The sequence below is a fragment of the Ochotona princeps genome, chromosome 21 (genome assembly GCF_030435755.1).
Source record: "Ochotona princeps isolate mOchPri1 chromosome 21, mOchPri1.hap1, whole genome shotgun sequence".
NCBI classification, from domain to species: Eukaryota; Metazoa; Chordata; class Mammalia; order Lagomorpha; family Ochotonidae; genus Ochotona; species Ochotona princeps.
Genome location: NC_080852.1, coordinates 24,119,258 through 24,140,162, shown reverse-complemented (window position 1 = coordinate 24,140,162; position 20,905 = coordinate 24,119,258). Strand labels below are relative to the sequence as shown.

Genomic DNA, 20,905 nt, shown 5'->3' with positions numbered 1-20,905 from the left:
GGCCATGAGCAGGGAACCGGATTGGAAATGGACCAGCTGGGACGTGAACAGAAACCCAAATAGGATGCAGTGCTGGCCCTTGGATTTCCTTTTTCTACTTTAACGATTTACTTTTTATATTTTGGATCATGCAAGAAAAGGCTTCAAAACTCCCAGCAAGATGCCCGCTCCCTCTGGTCACTGTAATTCCCAAGTGTGCCAGGTGGGTGGAGGGCTTGTGAGCTCCCCTACTCCTGGGCAGGGCTCTCAGGCCATCCCAGCCTTCCAGGGCTCCCACAGTCCCAGCCAGGGCTGGCAGGTGCAGAACAGATTTCGGCATCCTAAGGGTGTGCTACCTGAGACCCACCTGCTCCCTCTGGAATTCTTGTGGAGCAATGCCCAACCTGACCCTGCAGTTAAGTGGCCAGCAGTTTGCTGGGTTTGACAGGCTTGTTCTGTCAGGTGGCAAGATCTCCAGATGGCTCTCTTCCTCCCCAAGGACTCCAAGGGGTTTCTGGTGGTCCCACTAGTGGCTAGGTGGCCTTCCAAGTGGGGTTGGGACTCTGGCTGAGCCCATGCAGCAGAGGGCAAACACACTGTGGTCACCTGAGCCAGGGCCCCTGCCTGGGAGAGCAGTGCAGGTGGAACCTGGAGCTTGGGTGTTGCTCTGTTCCAGTGACGGCAGGAGCCTCTGGACCAGCTGTCAAATAGAGCAAGGCCTGGGACTCCACATTCAGAGGAGCGGCAGGAGAGAGTGGTGCATGGCTGGCAGAGGCCCTCCTTTGCCCTGTCACCGCAGCTCCATGCAAACCACGGGACTGTCCTTTGTATCTCTGCTACTCCCAGGAGACTGACAGGTTGAGAGGGTATGGCAAGTGGCAGCCCCCAGCCCCTCCCTCCCTTGGGGCCTGGCTGGTTGAGCACGAGGTGAGGATGTGGGTCGTATGGGGCTGTGTTACGGGATGGTTGAAGAAGATGCTGGGCCCAGGGGTGGAGACTCCTAAAGGGCAGTGGGTACCTAGTCCTGGTCCAGAATCAGCCCCAGCCTCATTCACACCCCACAGAACACCTCAGGGCCAACTTGTTTTTCTCAAAACACATATTCCCACTGCTTTGGTACATCTTGGAGCACCTCCGCCAGAATGCCTCAGGAACGTGTAGGACCCCGACCCTGCCCTCTTCTAGGCCTTTGCCACAAGGCCTCGCACAGCTTGGGCGATGGCATCCTTGTCAATGCCAAACATCTTGAGCAGCTCGGCCGGCTTCCCACTCCTTGGCACCTGGGCAACAGCCAGGCGGGTGACAGTGATGCCAGGTTCGCCTACTACGGCAGTGGACACCGCCTCCCCGATGCCACCTGGGCGGAGGAAAGCAGACAGGAGTCAGATGAGCGTGGTCTCGGTGTGAGCAGAGGCAGGCTGGCCACCACCTTTCTGCTGTGGCCAGGGCAGACATCACTCATCAAGCACAGCACTTGTAGCTATGTAGACACTGGGCACGGATTCTCCAGCTGGGTTCTTTAGAACAGCCCCAACCTTCTGCTATCTAAGCGGAGAGGACAGGGCTCCTCGTCCTCCCGGGGCTCAGACACAGAAGGGAGATCTCGGATGCCCACACCCCTGTGTCCACCTCTTTCCTTTACCTTCATAGTAGTGGTCCTCCACCGTGAGGATCCTGCCCTTGGTGGCGCGGGCGCTCTCTAGGATGAGCTTCTTGTCCAGTGGCTTGATGGTAAAGGGGTCCACTATGCGGATGTTGATTCTCTCTGTAGAGGACGGGACACGTTTGCACTGATGTCCCCCAGCCAAGAGCTCAGGCCTGGCCACGACCCAGGCAGACCCAGCTGTGGCCACCATAGAGCCTGCACTAACCCCTCGCCCTCTGTTCATGGGGAGCCCGTGTCCTCCGGCTCTCAGCACCCACTCACCCCCCCACCTCCTCCAGTGACTTCCTCCTGGCCTGTGGAATCTCAAGCCAGCTGTGCAACTGAGGACTGTCCACTTGACAAAAGGAACTGGAAGACCCATGGATTTGTGTCTGAGGGTGGCTCAAGGACATGGAGGGTTGATTGTATTTTTACATACAAATGGGTAAACTGAGGCAGGGTGACAATAAATTAACCAGGGCCCAAGCTGAGCTGTGACTCTAGTTCCACTGGCAGATGCCAGGTGGTGGCCCAAGTTCACATCACAGCCATTATGTCACGTGGATCGTCTCGTCCTTGCACCCAGCCCGTGGCACCTCGGCCCCCTTCTCCTCACCTTTCTTGAGCAGCTCGGCGGCGGCCAAGGCCTCGTGCAGGGTCACCCCAGCTCCGATCACGGTCACCTGGTCATCCTTGTTCTTCTGTACCACCTGGGGGTGCCACAGGGACCAGGATGTGGCTGGGAGTCTGAGAAGGGCAGGTCCAGGCCTGGGCCCGCAGAAGGGTCTCGCTGGGGGTAGGAAAGGCACTGACCTTGGCCTGTCCGATCTGGAAGTCCTCGTTGTTATTGTAGATGATGGTATTCTCTGGGCGGCTGGTACGGATGAAGCAGATGCCCTGCCAGGGGAAGGGACGAGCCGAGACCCACAGATGACACGGGGCTAGGGCCTCTCTGGAGGAGCCGGCCCCTCCTCTAGCCCAGGGCATCTAGTGGTCCCTGCATCCTGGCTACTCCAGCAGGGAATTGGACACGCTGTCCTCTGCAGCCTATACCTTACTCCTCAAGGAAGCTACCCACAGACACAGGGCAACTTCCCACAGGAGAAGCTTGCCATCTGCTGAGGTGCCTCCCCACCCCAGTGCACCTATTGGGCAGGGCACCTGCTCTGAGCAGTGGGGCCATGGCAGTATAGTTCCTGCCGGGGACCTTGGGAGTAGGCTCATAGCTTTCCTGTCTCAAGCGGGGACAAAGCACACAGGTTTTACCCACCAAACTGGGCGAGGCAGCCAGGACTCTCGGCAGAGAGGGAGTATGGTGAGCAACTGGTAATGCCTGCCACGGGACTGCAAATGCTCTACAAGCAAGGCCAGGAAATGGCTCTTGGTAGAATGGGGCGGGGGGGGGCAGTGAGTGGCCAGCTCTGTGCCTCCACCCCAGCCTCTCTCTGAACCCCTTGGATCAGAGCCAGCTGCCACCCAGAGGAAAAACAGCAGTGAGACCAACCTTCGTATTGGCTGCTAACTCCACTGCCTTCTCGGTAGCAACTGCATCACTTGGGTAAAAGACGGTTGACATGGGGAGGGAACGGAACATGGCCAGGTCTTCCAGGGCCATCTGGGAGGGCCCGTCTTCCCCTAGGGTGTGGAAAAGTAGATGCTGAGTAGAACACCGCCTGGCATCCCAGCCTCACCTCCTGCAGGTGGGGGATCTTGACCGACTCACCAATGGACACACCGCAGTGAGAACCACACAGGTTGATGTTGCTCTCGGAAATGGCTGCCATGCGGATCTGGTCGAAGGACCGCGTGAGGAAGGCAGCAAAGGTGCTGCAGAAGGGCACTGTCCTGTTGCGTGTGGCACAGCCCACTGCGACACTCACCTGGGGGCAGGGAGGGCAGGGTTAGCCAGCACTGGGGCACAGCAGGTAAAGCTGTGGCCACTGGGATGCCGGGTTCTGGTCCTGGCTGCTCTGCTTCTAAATCCAGCTCCCCACTAACACGCCTGTGCTTGGGTACCCGCCATCCATGTGGGAGACCAGGATGGAGTTCCCGGCTCCGACCTGGCCCAGTCCTGGCTGTTATAGCCATTTAGGGGAGGGATCTAGCAGATGGGGAGCTCATACACCTCTTCCCACCCACCCACCCCCACCCCAGCACAGTAAGGAGTCCTGGGCACAGACACATCCTCCAACGCTGTGCGTGCAGTCACCAGTCCCAAGCCAGCTGCGTTCCCTGCGGCTCTGGCACCTGCCAGCTGACATCCTTAGCCTCTGGGGACCTCCACAGCCTGCAGGTACAGCCTGGATGTCCAGGCTACAGGGAGGGGCTGACTGGAACATTGGGACATAGCAGTGCCCCTGCTTCACAATCTCAGCCACCAATAGGGCTGTGTCCCCAGCCATGCATGTGCCAGGGTCCAGCATCCCCTCACCTCCACACTCCTCAGGATAAGCAGAAAGAACCTGGGGCAAAGCAGAGCTCAGCAGACCTGGGCTGCTAAACCCATCATCTCTCTGGACACATGCAAGACTCCCCCCAAGCTGGCTACTCAAGGTCAAGGCTGGACCCACCTGTTCTCGGAGTTCCCCTACTCTGACCTACAGCCAGCACAGCTCTTCAGTGGGACGGCAAGGCTTCAGCCCTTCCCCTGTCCCCCTCAGCTCTCAAGCCTGCAGCTGTGGCTGGATCAGCACCTGTCAGCCAGCCCACAGCACCCACCATGTTCTGCTCGGCAATGTAGCACTCGATGAAGCGGTCAGGATGCTCCTTTTTGAAGAGCTCCGAGAAGGTAGAATTCTTGGTGTCGCCATCCAGGGCGATGATGCGGTCACTGCCGTGGCCTAGCTTGGCCAGGGCCTGTCCGTATGCCTTGCGGGTGGCTATCTGTGGGGAGAAGGTGAGACATGGGGGTAGAACAGGGAAGACCAACATAATGTCAGCTCCCCCAAGGCAGCCAACCACTGGGAGTCCCTCAAATCTCTGTCCTCGAGGCCAACTTGAGCTGCCAAGGGTGTCCCAACAACCCCAACTTCCCTAGGCCTAAGACAAGAGGCGGATGTGACTGTGGGCAAAGCCTCTTGGAGTCCCTGCCCACTTGTCCCGATTCCTCCAACAGCAAGGAACAAAGCCAGCCCGGAGCCCGTACCTTGTCCCCAACTTTGTAGTTGGGTGCGGAGGGCATGCGGATGTTGCTGATGTCCACTGAGGGGGCGTCCTCCTGCGGGGGGGTCGCCAGGATCTTTTTCTTGCTCTGAATCTGGTTGTAGATTTCTTGGATGACCTGATCGGCCATGTTTTTGGGCAGTGGCTTCCCGTGCCAGGACTCCTTATCTTCTATCCCTGCAGGTGCCATAGGAGAGAGCCAAGGTCAGGTGGGACGCTGCAACAGGGCCAGGGGTCGGTGGCAGGCAGCCTGGGGACAGGAACAGCCAGGAGACCTCTCTTGGGGAGTAGAGAGATCAGAGACATGCAAGACCACTGCCAAGGCCAGGTTTTGCCCTTGGTGATCCCTGCCTGGTCTTACAGGAGCCCATGCTGGGAGGTAGGAGGGAAGGAACCCATTGTTGCCACGTCCCTCAGGTTTGGCTGTCCCTGCAGCATGGACAAAGCCAAGGACAGGGCAGACCTCCCTGGAGCTCAGCATCCCCACAGGCCACCAGGAGCAGGAGGGGCTCAGAGGACACCTGAGCAGGGGAGGGGGCGATAGCATGAGTGCTCACACATGGACCAAGTTCACCTAGGCAGGGGAAGATCAGACTTCTGGGCAGGCAGTGGGCAGAAAAGCTGATCCAGGGCCTAGAATTCAGCCCCACCCCCACCCAGGCCACTGAATTTTTTCCACCTCCACCTCCAGTCCCACTGTCCCATCTTTAATGTGGGCAAGGCCTGCCCTCTGGAGCCTTCCCCCAGGTGCCAGGGAATACTTTGTAGACCTGGTGCTTTCTTCCCAATGCTTGCAGGGCACCACTCCAGGACAGGGTGGTAGGGGTAGAATCCAGGCACACTGGGGATTCCTCCCACTGGCACACCCTGACTCAGCCAGACCAGAGGCCCTCAGAAGGCAGTTTTTCCTCTCTGGAGCCTGGGATCCATGTAGTCCCCACCACTATCCACGGGCCTCACACTCCACTCGCCTGTGATTCCGCGGCCCTTGAAGGTCTTGGCTATGATGGCCGTGGGCTGGTGCTTGGCCTGCCCGAAGGCCTTGCACAGCTCCTCCACGCTGTGTCCATCCACGATGATGGCATGCCAGCTGGGGGCAGAGAGGGGACATGCAGACGGTGAGGGGCTGGCCAGGGCCAGTGCCCAAGTGCTTCCTCCCATAGCTGTGGCTTCAGCTGGCAAGCCCAGAACATTCCTGTTTTCAATTTGGGTCTTGTTTTGTTCTCACATTATTTTCCCTCCTTCTGTTTGCCTTCGAGCAGTTTCTCCTCTTTCCAGAGTGAGTCAGCTCCCTTATTGCTTTTCATTCCTGATCTGCTCATTTCCTACTGGAGGCCGTCTCAGGCTCGGCGTGCCGGCTGCTAGCTCCGTACTGAGCATGCTCATGAACCTGTGCGAGCCACACAACCCCAGGGCCAGGAGCTGTTTTTGCTGTTTTACTCACAGACAGGGAAACAGAGGCACTGCACCGGCGCTCCTGCAGCTATGAGCCACCCCCTGGTACTTGGGGGAGCAGATACAAGCCCTATGTGCCAGTCTGCCTTGCCTGCAAGCTCCCTACCCCAGATCCCTAAGCTAATGCCAATGAGCCTGGAACCAGGGTTCCGTCAAAGCCCCAGCTGCAGAGGCCAGGGATATGGAGGTAGGGGCTCCTCTGGCTCACACCCACCCACTCACTCAGAAGAACCTGTCTGCTTGGGAGCACTGGACTTTCAAATCCATCTGGATACCCTCTGTCTCATTTTACTTCAGAAGGAGGAGCCTGCTGTTCCTCCTTGCAGCCTGGCTGGCTGGATGAGATACTGGACGCTCTCCCTGGCTGCTGGGGTGAGCCCTAGCTCACTCATGTCCGAACACCACTCCCTCCCTGCTGCAGAACAAAGTGAGATAGCGGGCCCTTCGCAGCTGCAATCATGCAACTCGAGAGATGTGCTTGGCTGCCCCTCACATCTCCAGCTCTGGCAGCTGCAAGCGTCCCCAGGGACTCTCAGTGCCCTTGTACATACCCAAAGGCCTCACAGCGCTTCTGGTAGACGTCCACCTGGTGCTGCAGTGGGGCAGGATCGCTCTGCCCCAGGCGGTTGACATCAAGAATGGCGACCAGGTTGTCCAGCTTGTAGAAGCTGGCGAAGGCCATGGCCTCCCACACGGAGCCTTCCGACAGCTCGCCATCTCCCAGCAGGCAATAGACGCGGTAGCTGCCGACAGAGGTGGGACATTGGGGGCTGCTCCCAGACCACCTGCTCTGTGGGCATGACCACATGTGGTCATGTAGAGCAGGCGCAGAAACAAGTTATTGGGCCAGAGGTTCCGCCCCCTGGCAAAGATGCTGCTTGGGACACCTCCATGCCATGTTGGAGGGCCACCTGCACACCTTGGGAGGCAGCAAGTGATGGCTCAGTTAGGTCTCTGCCACCCATGTGGGAGACTGGATGGAGCTCCTGGCTCCCTGGGCTTTATTTTGTCCCAGCCCTGGCTGCCGCAGCCATGTGGGGAGTGGGAATCATCAGATGGAAGATCCATCTCTCTGTCCCTCTCCCTTTCAAAGAGAAAAAGACAAATCAATATTATTTAGTTGTTAAAAGATAAAAAGCAAGCACAGCTCCCTCTCTGGGCCAGGATGAGGGTCCTGGCAGGGCTGGTGCCGAGTGGGCTGTGTGGAACTCCCTCTTCTAAGTCAGCGTACTCACTACCTTCCAAAACCTGTCAAGACACAGGTTAGAGGGAAGAGGGCTTTGAGGACCATGTTATAGGGAGGCAACTGAGGCAGGGCTTCAGCCCAGGCCCCACGGTGGCCTGTCCTGTCCGCTCCCTGCTATGCAGGGACACACACAGCATGAGCTGGGGCAGGCCTTGGGGATCAACTTTTACCTTTGCACAGTGTGCAGCTTTGTCCCCAGGGGATGAGGCTGGTGCCTGGTCAGACTCAGAGGGGACGCAGCTGCCCTCCTGCTGCAGGCAAGGGCCTCATGCGGCTGCAGGCTTAGCAGGGCAGGCCTGCCAGGCCCTCTTCTGCCACCCTGGGTAGGCCCAGGCAGGGAGAGGAGGGGCCCAGTCAGCATGACTCATCACTTTTGCAGGCCACCAGCAGGGGGCGGGCTCCCGCACACTCCACCAGGCCAGGAGGACAAGGCCAACTTGAGGCTCCCACGTTTCAACCACAGGAAGCAGGTAACTAACCAGCCCCTGAGAGGGGACTGAAGACTGAGACAATCAAAATAACTACCCTGAGGGGATGAGCCAAAGAAGCCAGTGGTGCCCATCCCCACCAGACTTCTGGCCTGAGGCTAAGAGGACAATCTCAGCACAGCTTCAGGGGGAGGCTGGACCAGGCTCGGGACAGGCGGGTATCCTACGGTGCTGGGAAGACACGGAAAGGGGCCCAAGAAGGCTACACCAATCCTGAGCTGCACGCTGCTCGAGCTGTTGGATTTAGGGGCAGGCCCTACAAAATGCCCATGGTGTGAACTAACCCAAGGGGAGGAGAGGAGCTTGAAACAGAAGGTAAGGGTTGTTTGCATCCCTGCTATTTGGAAACCACCTCAGATGTCTAGCCACAGATGGCTGCTTTATAGCATACCCTAAGACAGACTGTGACACAACCCTGCAAACCAGCTCTGCCCACCCACGGCAGGAGAAAAGGTACATGGCAGGGTTTTTTGGGGGGTAAAAACCAGAACATCAAGTTACTTATGTACCAGGATGACATTACTTAGCGTGTTTTTTTTTTAATGATGATATGGAGGAAACACACAAACGTATTAGATGCTAGTCACTTCAGGGTGTCTGGCTGGGTCTGATAATCCTGAGGTCTTGCCCCCACCCCCACCCGAGGCAGTTTGAGGGCCCAAACCTCAGCCAACTTGGCCCCAAGCCACCGTGCTTCTGGGAAGAGAGCTAAACCTCTCTCCCTACACTAGGCTTGTTCCATTATGTTAGGGTCAGGCCGTGATCCTTGTCAGGGAATTATTTCAAGCAAGTGTAGAGAGCGATTTACTCACAGCTCTGACTCTGTGCCAAGTCCACTGTCCCCAAGCACACAGCCCGTTCTGACCCCCTCCTTCCTGGTGATCACCTCTGGATGTAGTTTAGTCTGCCCCCAAGGACTGCCCACCGGGACAGGGTGCCCGTCCAGGTCGGAGCTGATCTTCCTCAAGTTCAGCAGCCAGGCCTGGGGTGTCAGGAAGGGACCCCTGAGGCCTGTTGGAGGGAGACCAGGCTTAGGAGCTGCTGCACACAGCAGGGGCTCCCCCAGAGCAGCCTCCAATACAGACCCCCCAGTCTCCTGATTGCAGAACAGAAGGGAACCCTCTCCTCCCTGCCCCCCCAAAGGGGCCTGGTAACTCTCGGGACTCCCCAGGGACCTTCACAGGGCAGCCTGGTCACTCTGAATATGGACTCTGCAAAATCCCCCCATGGACTAGGTCAAGCATCTTACCTAGTTTTCTTATAAGAGGGGTGGTAACTGGATCCAAGCCACTGTGTCCCCAGCTCCCAGGGGACTTTACCAAACAGTAGAGGCCAGAGAGAGATCACAGCCAGGGAGCCAGGAGACAGACTGCACTTGCCAACCTGTGCCCCGGACACCAGGTGAGACCCCGGGTCACAGCACACAGTCACCAGGGAGCTCATACCTGCATCGGGTGGTGAACCCCCCTCTCCCCTGACCAGGCCACGCCCCAACCATTGCAGTTCAACCTCCCCAGTATTTGCTCCTTATCCAACTGATAGCAGCTGGCACACAGGTTGCCAGAACCCATAACCCAACCCTTTCCCTCAGATAAAGACAAGTGGCTCAAGTCGGGGTCCCTGGTGCTGAACTGGGCCTGGGGGTGGGGACGTAGGTCCAGGCCCTGGACTTGTAACTCACTCCTTTCTGGACAGATTCCTCCTCTCCTCAATGGTTGGTCATGGCCCCAACCTCCATTGGTCCTTAGGACAATCCCCCTAATAACTGCCACCACCACCCCCAGATACACATAGGCAAGGGAAAGCGCCTGGGTCAGAGGACTCTCCCAAAACTAAGCATGGGAGGGCAGGGAGTAGGGTGGGGTGGCCCTTACCTGGCTTTGTCGAAGTACTTGCCAGTGTAGGCCATCCCGCACGCGGCTCCCAGGCCCTGGCCCAGGGAGCCAGTGGCCACGTCGGTGAAAGCCTGCTTCTGTTAGGACAGAGGACCACGGTCACTCACAGGATGGTGAACCAGCAGTAAGGTCCCAACTGGGGACACCCAGCCTTCTCAGCCATTCCTCCTCCCGCCTAGGAGGGGTGGCCTTCTGCAGCCTGTAACTTCACATAGATTCAATTCCCAGCCCTGTCCACCCGTGAGCTGGATGACCCCAGCCTAGAGCATAAGCCTTTCTGAGGTTTCGTTCCTGTATGTGTAAGTGGACACCACCTCCCCAGGTGCCAAGGAGAACACACAACCCCCAAACACCCACTGCCTTTGTCTTCAACACCCCAGTCCCCTGTGAGGCCCGGAGCCTCAACTGGGCACACTCACCGGGACAGGGTGCCCGTCCAGGTCGGAGCTGATCTTCCTCAAGTTCAGCAGCTCGGCCTCGGGCAGATAGCCCGCTTCAGCCCAGACGGCGTACAGGATGGGAGCCGCATGGCCCTGCGTAGGGACAGGGTCAGATCTTGGAGCTGTTCCCACCACAGTGTGAGCCCCAGAGCCACAGCCAGCTGGAGGATCCATCCCAGGGAGGAAGCAAGCAAAGGCCACACCCCCCTTTCATTGCTCCCCAGCCTCAAGTTCCCACAGCCAAGGCCGGCTGGGCACCGCAGACAGGCGCAGGGGGCACAGCTGGGCACAGCGTGGGCCAAAACCCCGGCAGGCAGCCGGCTGTCCTAATCCCTGGTCTCTGGCATGTGGTCTGTTTGGACAGACTTCTAAAGCATGGACGCCTGCCTGAGACAGACAAGGGCTGCCGAGCCAGGCCCTGGGGACAGGTGGATTCCGGGGTTTTGTGGCTGGGATTCTGAGCTGCAGAAGCAGACCAGAATCACCCCCCACCCTGCAAAACCCAGCCGCAGTGAGGGAGCGAGGAGGGCTGGTACCAAGCAGAAAGCCACAACGCTGTTACACCAGATGCAGCCTGCCTGCCAGCGCCCAAGCTGGACACTCTGCACTTCCATTGTCCCCTTCCTCATTCCTAGCGTCAGAGCCTTGCTTAAATCCTTGGGCTCTGCAGAAGAGTGACTGGCTACTCCAGGCTCCTGTTCTTTAACAGCGGGGCCCAGCTGGGAGTAGGGCACTAAGAGATAGTGGGTATAGGCAAAGTTCCTGGCCTCCTGACAGGTGAGACAGGGCCCAAGTCTGGCCCCATGGAGAAGGAGTGGAGACAGGCGTCCTCTGAAAGCACTCACTAATGATCCAGGGCCCAGGGAGGGGCAGAGGGAGTGGGGCTGGACACCCAGCCGCAGGCCACGGGCGGCCAGGGCTCTTACCTTGGAGAGCACAAAGCGGTCGTTGTGAGGGTTCCGGGGGTCTTGGGCCTTATAGCGCATGGTGTGGAAGAAGAGCACGGCCATGATTTCGGCAGCGCTGCAGCATGATGTGGGGTGGCTGCAGCATGGAGAGAAGGCAAACACGGGCGTCACGGGCCTGCATGCCCGGCTCTGGGCCTGGGGGTGCATGAGCTGTGGAGGACCCCACAAGCCCAGCCCATCAGAAAAGCACCTGTTCTTGCTCAGGGGGATGGGGATGGCTGGGAATGGAAGGGTGTAGTCACATATAACTCAAGGAGACCACTGTGGATGGCCTGGGGACCAGGGCCTATCACACCTTCCCAGGGGCAGCACTGTGGCTGGGTGGAGGCTGGGAGGTGGCCAGGGACCCTGCCTTCCCAGCCCCCAGGGTGCTGGTCCTCTCTGAGGCTAGGGGCAAAAGAGCTGTGGTTCCTGGAGCTACCACAACCTCCCAGCAGCCCAGCAGCCTGCAAAACTGGGCTGCATGTTCTCCAATTGAATCTTTCGGCTATACCAGACTACTGTGTTGAAAGGGGGCATTCCCAGGGCAGGCTTCTGTGCAGAATTCAGAAGGTAAAAAACACACAGTTGGACCTTCTACAAAGTCTGCAATCAGGAAGAAACAAAAACCCTTCTGTCTGGACAGGCTAGAAGGGATAGGGGTGACCAAAGCAAGGTTCTGCCCTTCCATCCACAGAGCAGTGGGATCACGGGGTTCCTCCTTCCCACATGAACAACTGAATGGCTACCAGGCAAAGGGTTCAACACCAGAAGGTACAGGGATTGCATCATTAGAGAAGCCAGCCATGCCAGGTAGCTTCAGAACCACTTGCGTCATCAGTCTCTAGCCTGGATGCAGGCTGGGTTCCTTGCAGGATGGGACTGCAAGGCTCAGCTGGCCTGGAGACCCTGCGGTCCATGTGGTTGCAGCACGACCCTGGGCTCAGGGCACACAGGCCACCCAGCCTCCCCTGCGTGCAGCCCAGTCAGCTCCGCCCTCTGGCGCTGCTTGTCAAGGCTGCTTACACCACAACATGGCCAATGCCAAGCCCAAGGGTACATGCAGCATCTGGGCTCCACACCAGCTCCCACCCGCCGGGGTTAAGGGTGAGTCACTCCCAGCACAGACAGGTTAGTAGAGGAATCCAGCAAACTGTCCATGCTGGTTTAGTATCCACATTCCCCACACACTGTCCTCTGATACTTAACCATTTCTAGGAACTCCTGGCCAGGGGGAAAAGACACTACACCTGAAAAAGGGAGGAGGTGAGGACATGTCAACAGAGAGCGTTTCCTCTGTGTGGGCGGGGGGGGTGCACTCCTGATTCTTCACCCGCTGCGACTTGGGCTCAGGAGTCTCCTGTCTAAACCACAGCAGGCTGTTCCTCTGCCCCTCCCATGGCACAGGAGCCCCCTTTGCAGGCTGAAGTGGGGGAACATGTGGGTGACTACTGAGCCAGAGGATTGCTGGAGTCAACCCCTCGACCCATCAGGAAGGGTCTCTGGGTGGGAAAGGGTGGAGCACACACATCACTTTCAGCCAGTGGCTGACTTGAGCCAGTGGGAGGGAGGCAGGGAGCCTGGAGACAAGGTGGGAAAGGAACCGCGGCAGCTCATTTTGAAGCCTTCAGGGCTTCATTTCCTCCCTCCCAAGCCAGGATCCAGTCAACTGCTGACCCAACGGCACGTGCATGGGGCAAACACATCCCAGGTGATCCATCCCCAGGAGCCAGGCTCCCTCCCCAGCCCAGACATTCTGCAGTCCCCATGGTTGTAGCACAACCCTGCGCTGCACTCTTCAGCACACACCTAAGGCTTCAGAGCCTGAACTTTTCCTGTAACCCCAGCTCACCTGGGCGGGCACCTGCAGGTGGAGGCCCCACCCCAGGTGCCAGGTAAGGCACACCTATGGCTGCATGCAGCCTGGCTGGGGATGGGAGCCATGAAACTGGTGGGAGGCTAGCCTGGAAAGCAAAGCAGTATTTACATATCAATCACCTAGTTAGGTGGGGCCAGCGCTCTCCCCTCCCAGGGCTGTTATGGAAATGATTTCAGACTCAGAAAGCCCTGCACCCACACTCAGCAATATCCTAGAAATATTGTGGGAGAGGTGGAAGAGCAGAGGCCCTCACCAACAGCCCTAAAACTCCAGCAGATGGGGCAGGGGCCAGCAGGTGTATCCGCTTCAGTTATTTCACTTTGCTAGTCTGCTCCTCTCAATCTCCTGTTTTCTTACACAAAGAAGCCCAGGGTATCAGGGCCCGTCCCAACGACCTCAGATACCCCAGTCTCCACCTTCTTCTGGGTGTTCCCCAACCAAAGGATCTCACCAGCTCCGTTAGTGCCTACGCCACCTGCTCACCCTCGGGCGGGGGTGGGGAGAGCTCTTTCAAGAGATGATGAAGAGAAACTCATATTCCTTGCAGAAACTAGTTCAAGTCCCACTGCTCCACTTCTGATCCAGCCCCCCACTACAGCCTGGGAAAACAGCGGGAGGATGGCCCAAATCCTTGAACTCCTGGCTCCTGGCTGTGGACCAGCCCAGCTCTTGCTGTTGTGGCCATCTGGGAAATCAACCAGCAGCAGATAGATGGAAGATATCTCTCTCTGTCCATGTAACTAACTTTCAAAATAAATATATTTTAAAAAGAGATCTTGGATATCAGCTTCCATCCACAAACGGTTCCCCCATCACTGCAGACTTGACCTGGATCAAGCAGGTTTTCCAATGAGTGAACACCCTCGTGGACTGTAATTGATCACAGCCTCACCAAGGTAACTCCCAAAGCTCAAAACTACACAAAAAGTGGGGCCAATGCATACCATCGTGCAGTAGGCTAAACCTCTACCTGCAGCACTGGCATCCCATATAGGTGTTGATTTGTGTCCCTGCTGCTGCTCCATTTCTCATCCAGCTCCCTGCTACAGCCTGGGAAAGCAGATGGCCCAAGTAAGTGCTTGGGCCCCTGCACTCACGTGGGAAACCCAGATGGAAGTGCTGGCTCCTGGTTTCAGCCTGGCCCAGCCCTGACTATTGCAGTCATTGAGGAGTGAACCAGCAAATGGAAGATCTGTCTTTTCCAAACTCTGTTATTCTAAATGGAACTCGGGGGCTAAATTCAGGTGGCAAAAAATATTCTGAATAACCTGGTACAAATAAATAAATTTTAAAACAGGAATATTTCTAGGAAAAAGTAATTTACCGACGGATTATAACAACAAAACCAGAAAATTTGAGTAATATTTTAACCATGAGGCAACACAGAAATAATGTGCTGAAGACGCACATTCCCAAAGACCCAGCAGCTGCACTCGTGGGTACCAAGTGGAACATTCACGAGCAAGTGCCTAGAAAACAAACAGGGCTGTCCCTGTGTGGACAGCTGCAGGGTCTGGAGTCTGCAGAACAGCCTAGGCACCCTGTGCACCTGTACCAGAAGACTCTACAGCAGTGAGCCTACCTCGGGGTGACCTCGCATCACAAAGCACCATGCTGAGGAACCCCACCAGGGAGCAGGGGGTCCACACCGCATACAGATGTATGCAAGTGGGGGACAATGGAAAAATAATGAAAAATTGAGGGGGCAGTTCTTCCTGGGAGAGGTGCGGAGGGACACCAGGGTGGAGCTCCTGGCTCCTGCCTGATCCAGGCTTGACCACTTTGATCATCCGGGGAACAAACAGAAAGATGGAAGAACTCTGACCCTCTGCAACTCTGCCTTCCAAAGAAATAATTTCTTTTTAAATCCTACAATGTCTTTACTCTGGGAGTAGTTACCTACAGGGTCATTATTTTTTTCATCTGAAAGGCAGAGATTTGGCTCACTCTCCAAATGCCCACCCCAGCCAGGGCTGGGCTAAGCTAAAGTCAGCTTGATAATCAATCCAGATGGCAAGGATTCAAGGACGTGAGCTATCTTCTGCTGCCTTACAAGGTGTGCATGAGCCAGAAGCTGGAAATGGAAGCTGAATCAGGGTCGAAACCCAGGGACCCTCACCCAGGGAATGCAGGCGTGCCAAGACTGAGCCACCTAACGCCCTGAGCTGGCTGCTACCTGACAAGGACCCCTGGTGTCTGCCCGAGCCTCGGGCTCCTCTGTGTAAAACAGAATGAGGCGTTGTATACCTACAGTGCGTCATGGTGTACAGGAATTGGCGCTGTGCTCAGGAAATGGGGCCTTGTGTTCCTGCCGGGGACTAGATCTCACCAGGTTTTGCACACAGGCCCTGCAAGGCCAGCCAGCTGCACAGTGAGGCCATGTGCAGCCTGGTGACCAGTTGGCTGCAGCGCACCATCACACACCTTGGAAGAGCCAGATCCTTACTCCTGCCACCCCTAAAGGCAACACATGTACATAGACTGGTAGTCCCAGGGAACTGGGGGGGAGAGAGGGAAGGCACTGGGTGCACATCGGGAAGATGAAAGCTCTGCTCATTTGTTGAAGATGCACATGGCACCTCAGTAAGGTAGTGGAAGGTTTATCTTTCAAATGAGGAAAAAAGTGCAATTCAGGCTCAGTTCACAGGTACCCGTCCTTCCCTCTCCCATTGCACAGCCTACCAGGGCCACTGACTCTGGGGCTAGATGCCCCCCAGTCCCACCAGAGCCACTCTGCACCCAGCCCCCCTGTACGCTGACATTGGGGCTAAGAGCGAAGTCAAAGTCTGCCTAAGGGCTGGGCCCTGGGCAGGTCCTTGCCTCGAGGCGTGCTCCAGGCATGCAGGGGTGATAACAAGGGAAGGTTTTGTGGGCACAGGCCTGCCTAAATCGGAGTCCAGAGGTCAGAATTACCCAGTGTCAGACAGACCCTAACCCAGGGGCTGCACTGGGAATCCAGTGCTGGCCTCGGCCATGCTGAGTTCAGAAGTCACTCGGGCAGAGAACTGAGTCGGCTGCCCTCACATTGGGTTGAGTAACACTTTCCTAGCTGCTAATGCTGCCATGCTGGGCCAACCCCACCACGCTGGCTCTGGCCTGAGTCAGCCTGAGGAGGCCCCAGGGGAGAAAAAGAGACCTGGAGGGCCTTTCTGAGCCCTCAGCCTAAACACTAGCTAATGCTGGGGTTGGGTGACAGGTCACTGCCACTTCAGTGCATGTGGGTCACCACAACGTGGTGCCAGTAACAGCAGAGGGTGGGGCCCAGCCCCACTCCTGAAGGATCCGGTTAGAAAAATCACCTGTCCACAAACTTCTTTCAAGAGGTGAACGGGCAGAACCTGCTTAAGACAGGCAAACGGCTTGATTCCTGGTGTCCTAATACATTCTTCCCTGCAGAGCTGGAGATGGCCAGAGCCTTTGGAGGATGAGGAAGGAGCAAGGATCGGGGACAGACACGTGTTGAAAACTCAGACCACCACCTTCTTCTTGACAGCAAGCCTGACACAAGGCCTGGCCCAGGAACTGCAGCGCAAGCCTGCCTGACATTGAAAACTGGGAAATCTCTGCCACCAGGCTGCCTGGTTTCACTTCTGAAAGCCTGGAAGAGCAGGGCCCTGGCTATGCAGTTTGCTCAACACACAGTGGGAAATGACCGCAAGAGAAGCCATGGCTACTGCGGGCGCAGCTACCATCTCGACAAAGAGCCCTCTGTGAAGGCTATGTTCCTCCACCTCGGGGCCCTCAGTGTAGACACAGAAGCCAGTGTCTGCACCTCCCGGAGTCAGGCGGGCCCGCTGCACCCAGGGTGGCCTAAGCCACAGGCAGGAAGGCAGCACCTTCCCTACCCATGAAACCAACAACAGTCCAAGTCCTCCCTGGTACAGTATGAGCCAGCCTCAGTGTGTGACCGCACCAGGTCACCAAGTCCCTGCAGAAAAGGCGAAATCCTGAGAGCACTGCTGTGGTAGCTGCCATAGCATCCCAGACTGCAATGGGGGCCTTGGGTGGAGTCTTAACCAGGGCTGGAGCGCCAGTGGTGGTGAGGGAGGAGGCGGGCCCTGAGAGCACAAAGGCCCGCCTGGGACTCAAACCTGCCTCCACGGCAGTTAGCACACAGACTGCCTCTCAATTTCAAAATTCCTCTTGTGACATGGGTTGCACAGGCTCACTGCTACTTCCTTTTAAAACTGAACTTTTTCTAGTAGTCATCTTGACACACACGTATTCAGAGTAATCACTGACGTTACAAACTCCCTCCCTTTTTTTCCTGCAAAGGAATACTGTGAGTTCAGCCATGTGCTACAATGTAGCTGTGGGAGTCACTCAAATTGCTGGAAGAAACATCAGACACAGAGCTTCTCTTCCAGAGATCCCTGCACTACCTCCAAGTACCTTTCCACAGGTGCACATCTCACTGGTATCCCTGCACTCTCCAGCCTGTGCACCTGCCGGGCAAACCTTCCTGCTAACTCCAGCCCCAGTGACCAGCTTGTCCAAGGCCTATAGCACTCTGACCTCAGCTCTCACCCCAAAAACTGCGAATATTATGCAGCCCACTCCCACAGGCTTTTCTCAACAAAGAAAGATGTTGAGTCACACTGGGGACACCTACGTGAGTGCTCAGTGACCCAGGAACTACCGGCAGGTCCTCTGCTGCCTTGCAAGGAGCCTGCATGGGTACCCCTAGTTAGCTGGGGAGTGCTGACTCTCTTAGCTGGACCTCAGATGCCCGTGGAAGCTGACCTGCAGATCCACTGGGTGCCAGGCTGGTGGGGAAGAGGAGGGGTACCAGGAGTAGGTAGGGGATAGCCGGCACATTGGACAGGACCTGTATGAACCCATAGAGATAAAAGGTTCAAAGTGTGGGTGGAAGCAGGAAGGGCAATGGCTTCCAAGAGCTGTCCAAAAGGGTGTCTTACAGGTACAAGAGAGTGGGTGCATGTCCACCTTGATGAACAAAAAGGATTCACTTCTTGGTTGTATGCTCTGTAAAGCACTGGTCAGAAGCTGGAATCCTGTCTTTGTTCGGAACACACAGGCTGATGAGGAAATCTGAGGAAATGGCCCCACACTGCCCGTTAGCTCGGCCTCCCACTAGCTCAAGGCTCTCAGTCTGCAGTCTCCATTTCACAAGGCCTCTAAATGACCATGCCTCCCCCGACCCCAAAAGGTATCTGCCTCAGGCCAATTAAGAGTCAGAAGGGGGGGAGGGACAGTGCACCCTAGGTGGTGCCCCAAGACCTCCTCCTCCGCTGGGTCCCCTCCTCCCTGTTCACTCAGGCTCCCAAGTCTTCTGTGCCTCCAGGCCCACTTTCTGGCCTGAGCTTTGATCTTGGGGCCTCGCCTTCAACCCGGGTGCCAGGGTCCTGCCTCCACGTGCCGCCGCCCTTCCCCCATCCGCCTCCATGCGGCGCAGCAGCCCCTGCTCTTCCCACTCGGATCCCAGTCCCAAGAGGGGTGAGGAGCTTAAGCAGTGACCCGGAGATAGGAAACTTAAGGGGCAGACAGGTCTGGGTCTCGGAGCCCTCTGGCATGGCCCTGACTTCCAATCCAAAGGGCCGCGTGTGACCTTGGGCCACCGATTGCCTCCCCCAACTACAGCTTGTGCACAACATGGAGGGACCAATCGCCGGGACTGGGACTCACCCGCCCCAACGCAGCGGGGCAGCAGAGCCGACCGAGGCGCACGCTATACACCAGGGCCAAGGCTGCCGAGCCTCGGAAGCCGGGGTAAGAGTGCGCGGCACCGGTAGCGGAAGGCCCGGGGCCACGGCGAAGAGCGCGCCCTCGGTTCTGACCGCGCCCCCGCCGGTGCCCGCGTGGTGGCCTCCGTGCTGCACGGCACGGAGCAAGGCGCCGGCGCCCAGCCCGAGCCCCGCGCTCACCCCGAGCCCGCCGCGGTGGTGGCCTGGATGGAGCTGATGCGCAGGCGGTTGGCTGTGTCCTTCAGGGCCTGCAGCTTCTGCTGATCGGGTTTATGGTAGCCTTCCATGGCGAGGACGCGACGGCGCACGATCGCTGGAGAAGCGGCTCCCGAGGTGGCTGACTGCTGCCAAGGCCCCGCGCCGCGCCGGCGCGCGTTGAGACTCCCTGGGCACGCCCACGGGGCGGAGCTCCGGATCACCCCAGGCCGCCAGCCGCACCCGCCCCGCCCCGCTCAACCGGGCCGGCTCCCGGGCTCCTGCTCGTGGAGCACTGACCAAGGGGTCCACAGCTCCGAGCTCTGGGTTCTGGGCCCCGGGCTTGGCTGTTAACTGACAAATGGATGTCTCTGTCTCTTGCTTCTCAACCCGGTCCTGGGCGGAACTGAGACCCGAGCCTTCACTGCTCCTCCCATACCACAGCTGAAACTTGGCCAGAGCAATGGAGATCACAGGCTGGCCTAGCAATTAAGCCGCCTGCTTCCCAGATGGGAGCGCCTGGGGTGGATTCTGGGTCCGGTGTCTCGGCTTCCGTTTCTGATAATGCAAATCCCGAGAGGTGGTGGTGATGACTGCGCGGAATGTCCGGATTGGCTTCCAGCTCCTGGAATGAGCCCTGGGAGGCTCTGAGGGCATTTAGGGGTGTGTGTGGGGGTGATGTACAGTGAGTAGGAGCTTCTCTCGCGTTCTTTCTGCCTCTCAAATAAATAATAAAATCACAGTATTGAAAGTGCTGAGCTGTGCCTCATATGGAACCCCGGGGCCCTGGGAAACTCTCCAAGCGGCTGAGAATGCTAACGTAGCTGTGATGGTAAGACCAGCAGGTGTTTGGCTCCCAGATGTCTACTCAGACCCAAATGTAACATCCCCATAGCTCCCAGCTCCAGCTGGCCCTGCCCACAAAGGCTAGCCCTGTGACATTTGCTGGTTAAGAGTAGGGCTGGCGGCGTGGCCTAGCGGCTAAAAAGTCCTCACCTTGAACGCCCCCGGGATCCCATATGGGCGCCGGTTCTAATCCCAGCAGCTGCACTTCCCATCCAGCTCCCTGTTTGTGGCCTGGGAAAGCAGTCGAGGGCGGCTCAAAGCTTTGGGACCCTGCACCCACGTGGGAGACCCGGAAGAGGTTCCTGCCTCCTGGCTTCGGATCGGCGCACTGGCCCGTTGCGGCTCACTTGGGGAGTGAATCATCGGATGGAAGATCTTCCTCTCTGTCTCTCCTCCTCTGTGTATATCTGACTGTAATAAACTGAATAAATCTTTTAAAAAAAAAAAAAGAGTAGGGCTGGCAATGCTCTCTGACCTTGGGCTGCTTGTTGGTAAAGGCCACGATTGCTTGAAATCAAAGTGCCACACCTTCCAACAGTATGTCCTGAGGGTATGCTTGTAATCAATTTTAAGCCTCTGTTTCCCCAACTGCTCCACCATGGCACTAGGACTTTGGTAGTTATGGAGATAAAAACGCTCCCCACTGAGGGGACTCATCTGGCACTCCATGTTGGGTGGGTGGGGGCAGCTGATCCTGGGCTTCTTTCATCATGCTCCAGGAGCTGTGCATCATGTCTAAGGTCAGCTTTGGAACAGAATTCTAAGCAGGTTGCAGGTAGTTCCCATTTCCCACCTCTCCCAGGTCCCAGGACACTTGGGAGAGAGATTTGGGTCTTTCCTGGCTTCCCACTGACTTCTCCCACCTGCTTCTGGCCTGCTGCACTCACCTTCCCTCCCTCTTCCAGCCTGGCTCTCCCCATGGCTTACTCCCAAAAGGTCTCACTCCACCCTTTGAATAAAATTCAGGACCCGTCCCCCAACACACACACACACACACACACACACACACACACACACACCCCT

General features: G+C 57.3%; 1 protein-coding gene across 1 annotated transcript; it reads right to left on the bottom strand.

Moving 5' to 3' along the window:
- Window positions 1-1,063: 1,063 nt before the first annotated feature.
- TKT (transketolase) lies at window positions 1,064-19,265 on the bottom strand. Its single transcript, XM_004581545.3, has 14 exons — window positions 19,022-19,265; window positions 11,237-11,354; window positions 10,290-10,403; window positions 9,850-9,947; window positions 6,793-6,984; window positions 5,758-5,876; window positions 4,770-4,963; window positions 4,343-4,507; window positions 3,348-3,504; window positions 3,129-3,259; window positions 2,438-2,521; window positions 2,241-2,334; window positions 1,622-1,744; window positions 1,064-1,336 (listed from the first exon to the last, which is right to left on the bottom strand). Exons 1-14 carry the CDS (start codon window positions 19,126-19,128, stop codon window positions 1,161-1,163), a joined length of 1,872 nt encoding a protein of 623 aa, XP_004581602.2. The 5' UTR covers window positions 19,129-19,265; the 3' UTR covers window positions 1,064-1,160.
- Window positions 19,266-20,905: the final 1,640 nt, after the last annotated feature.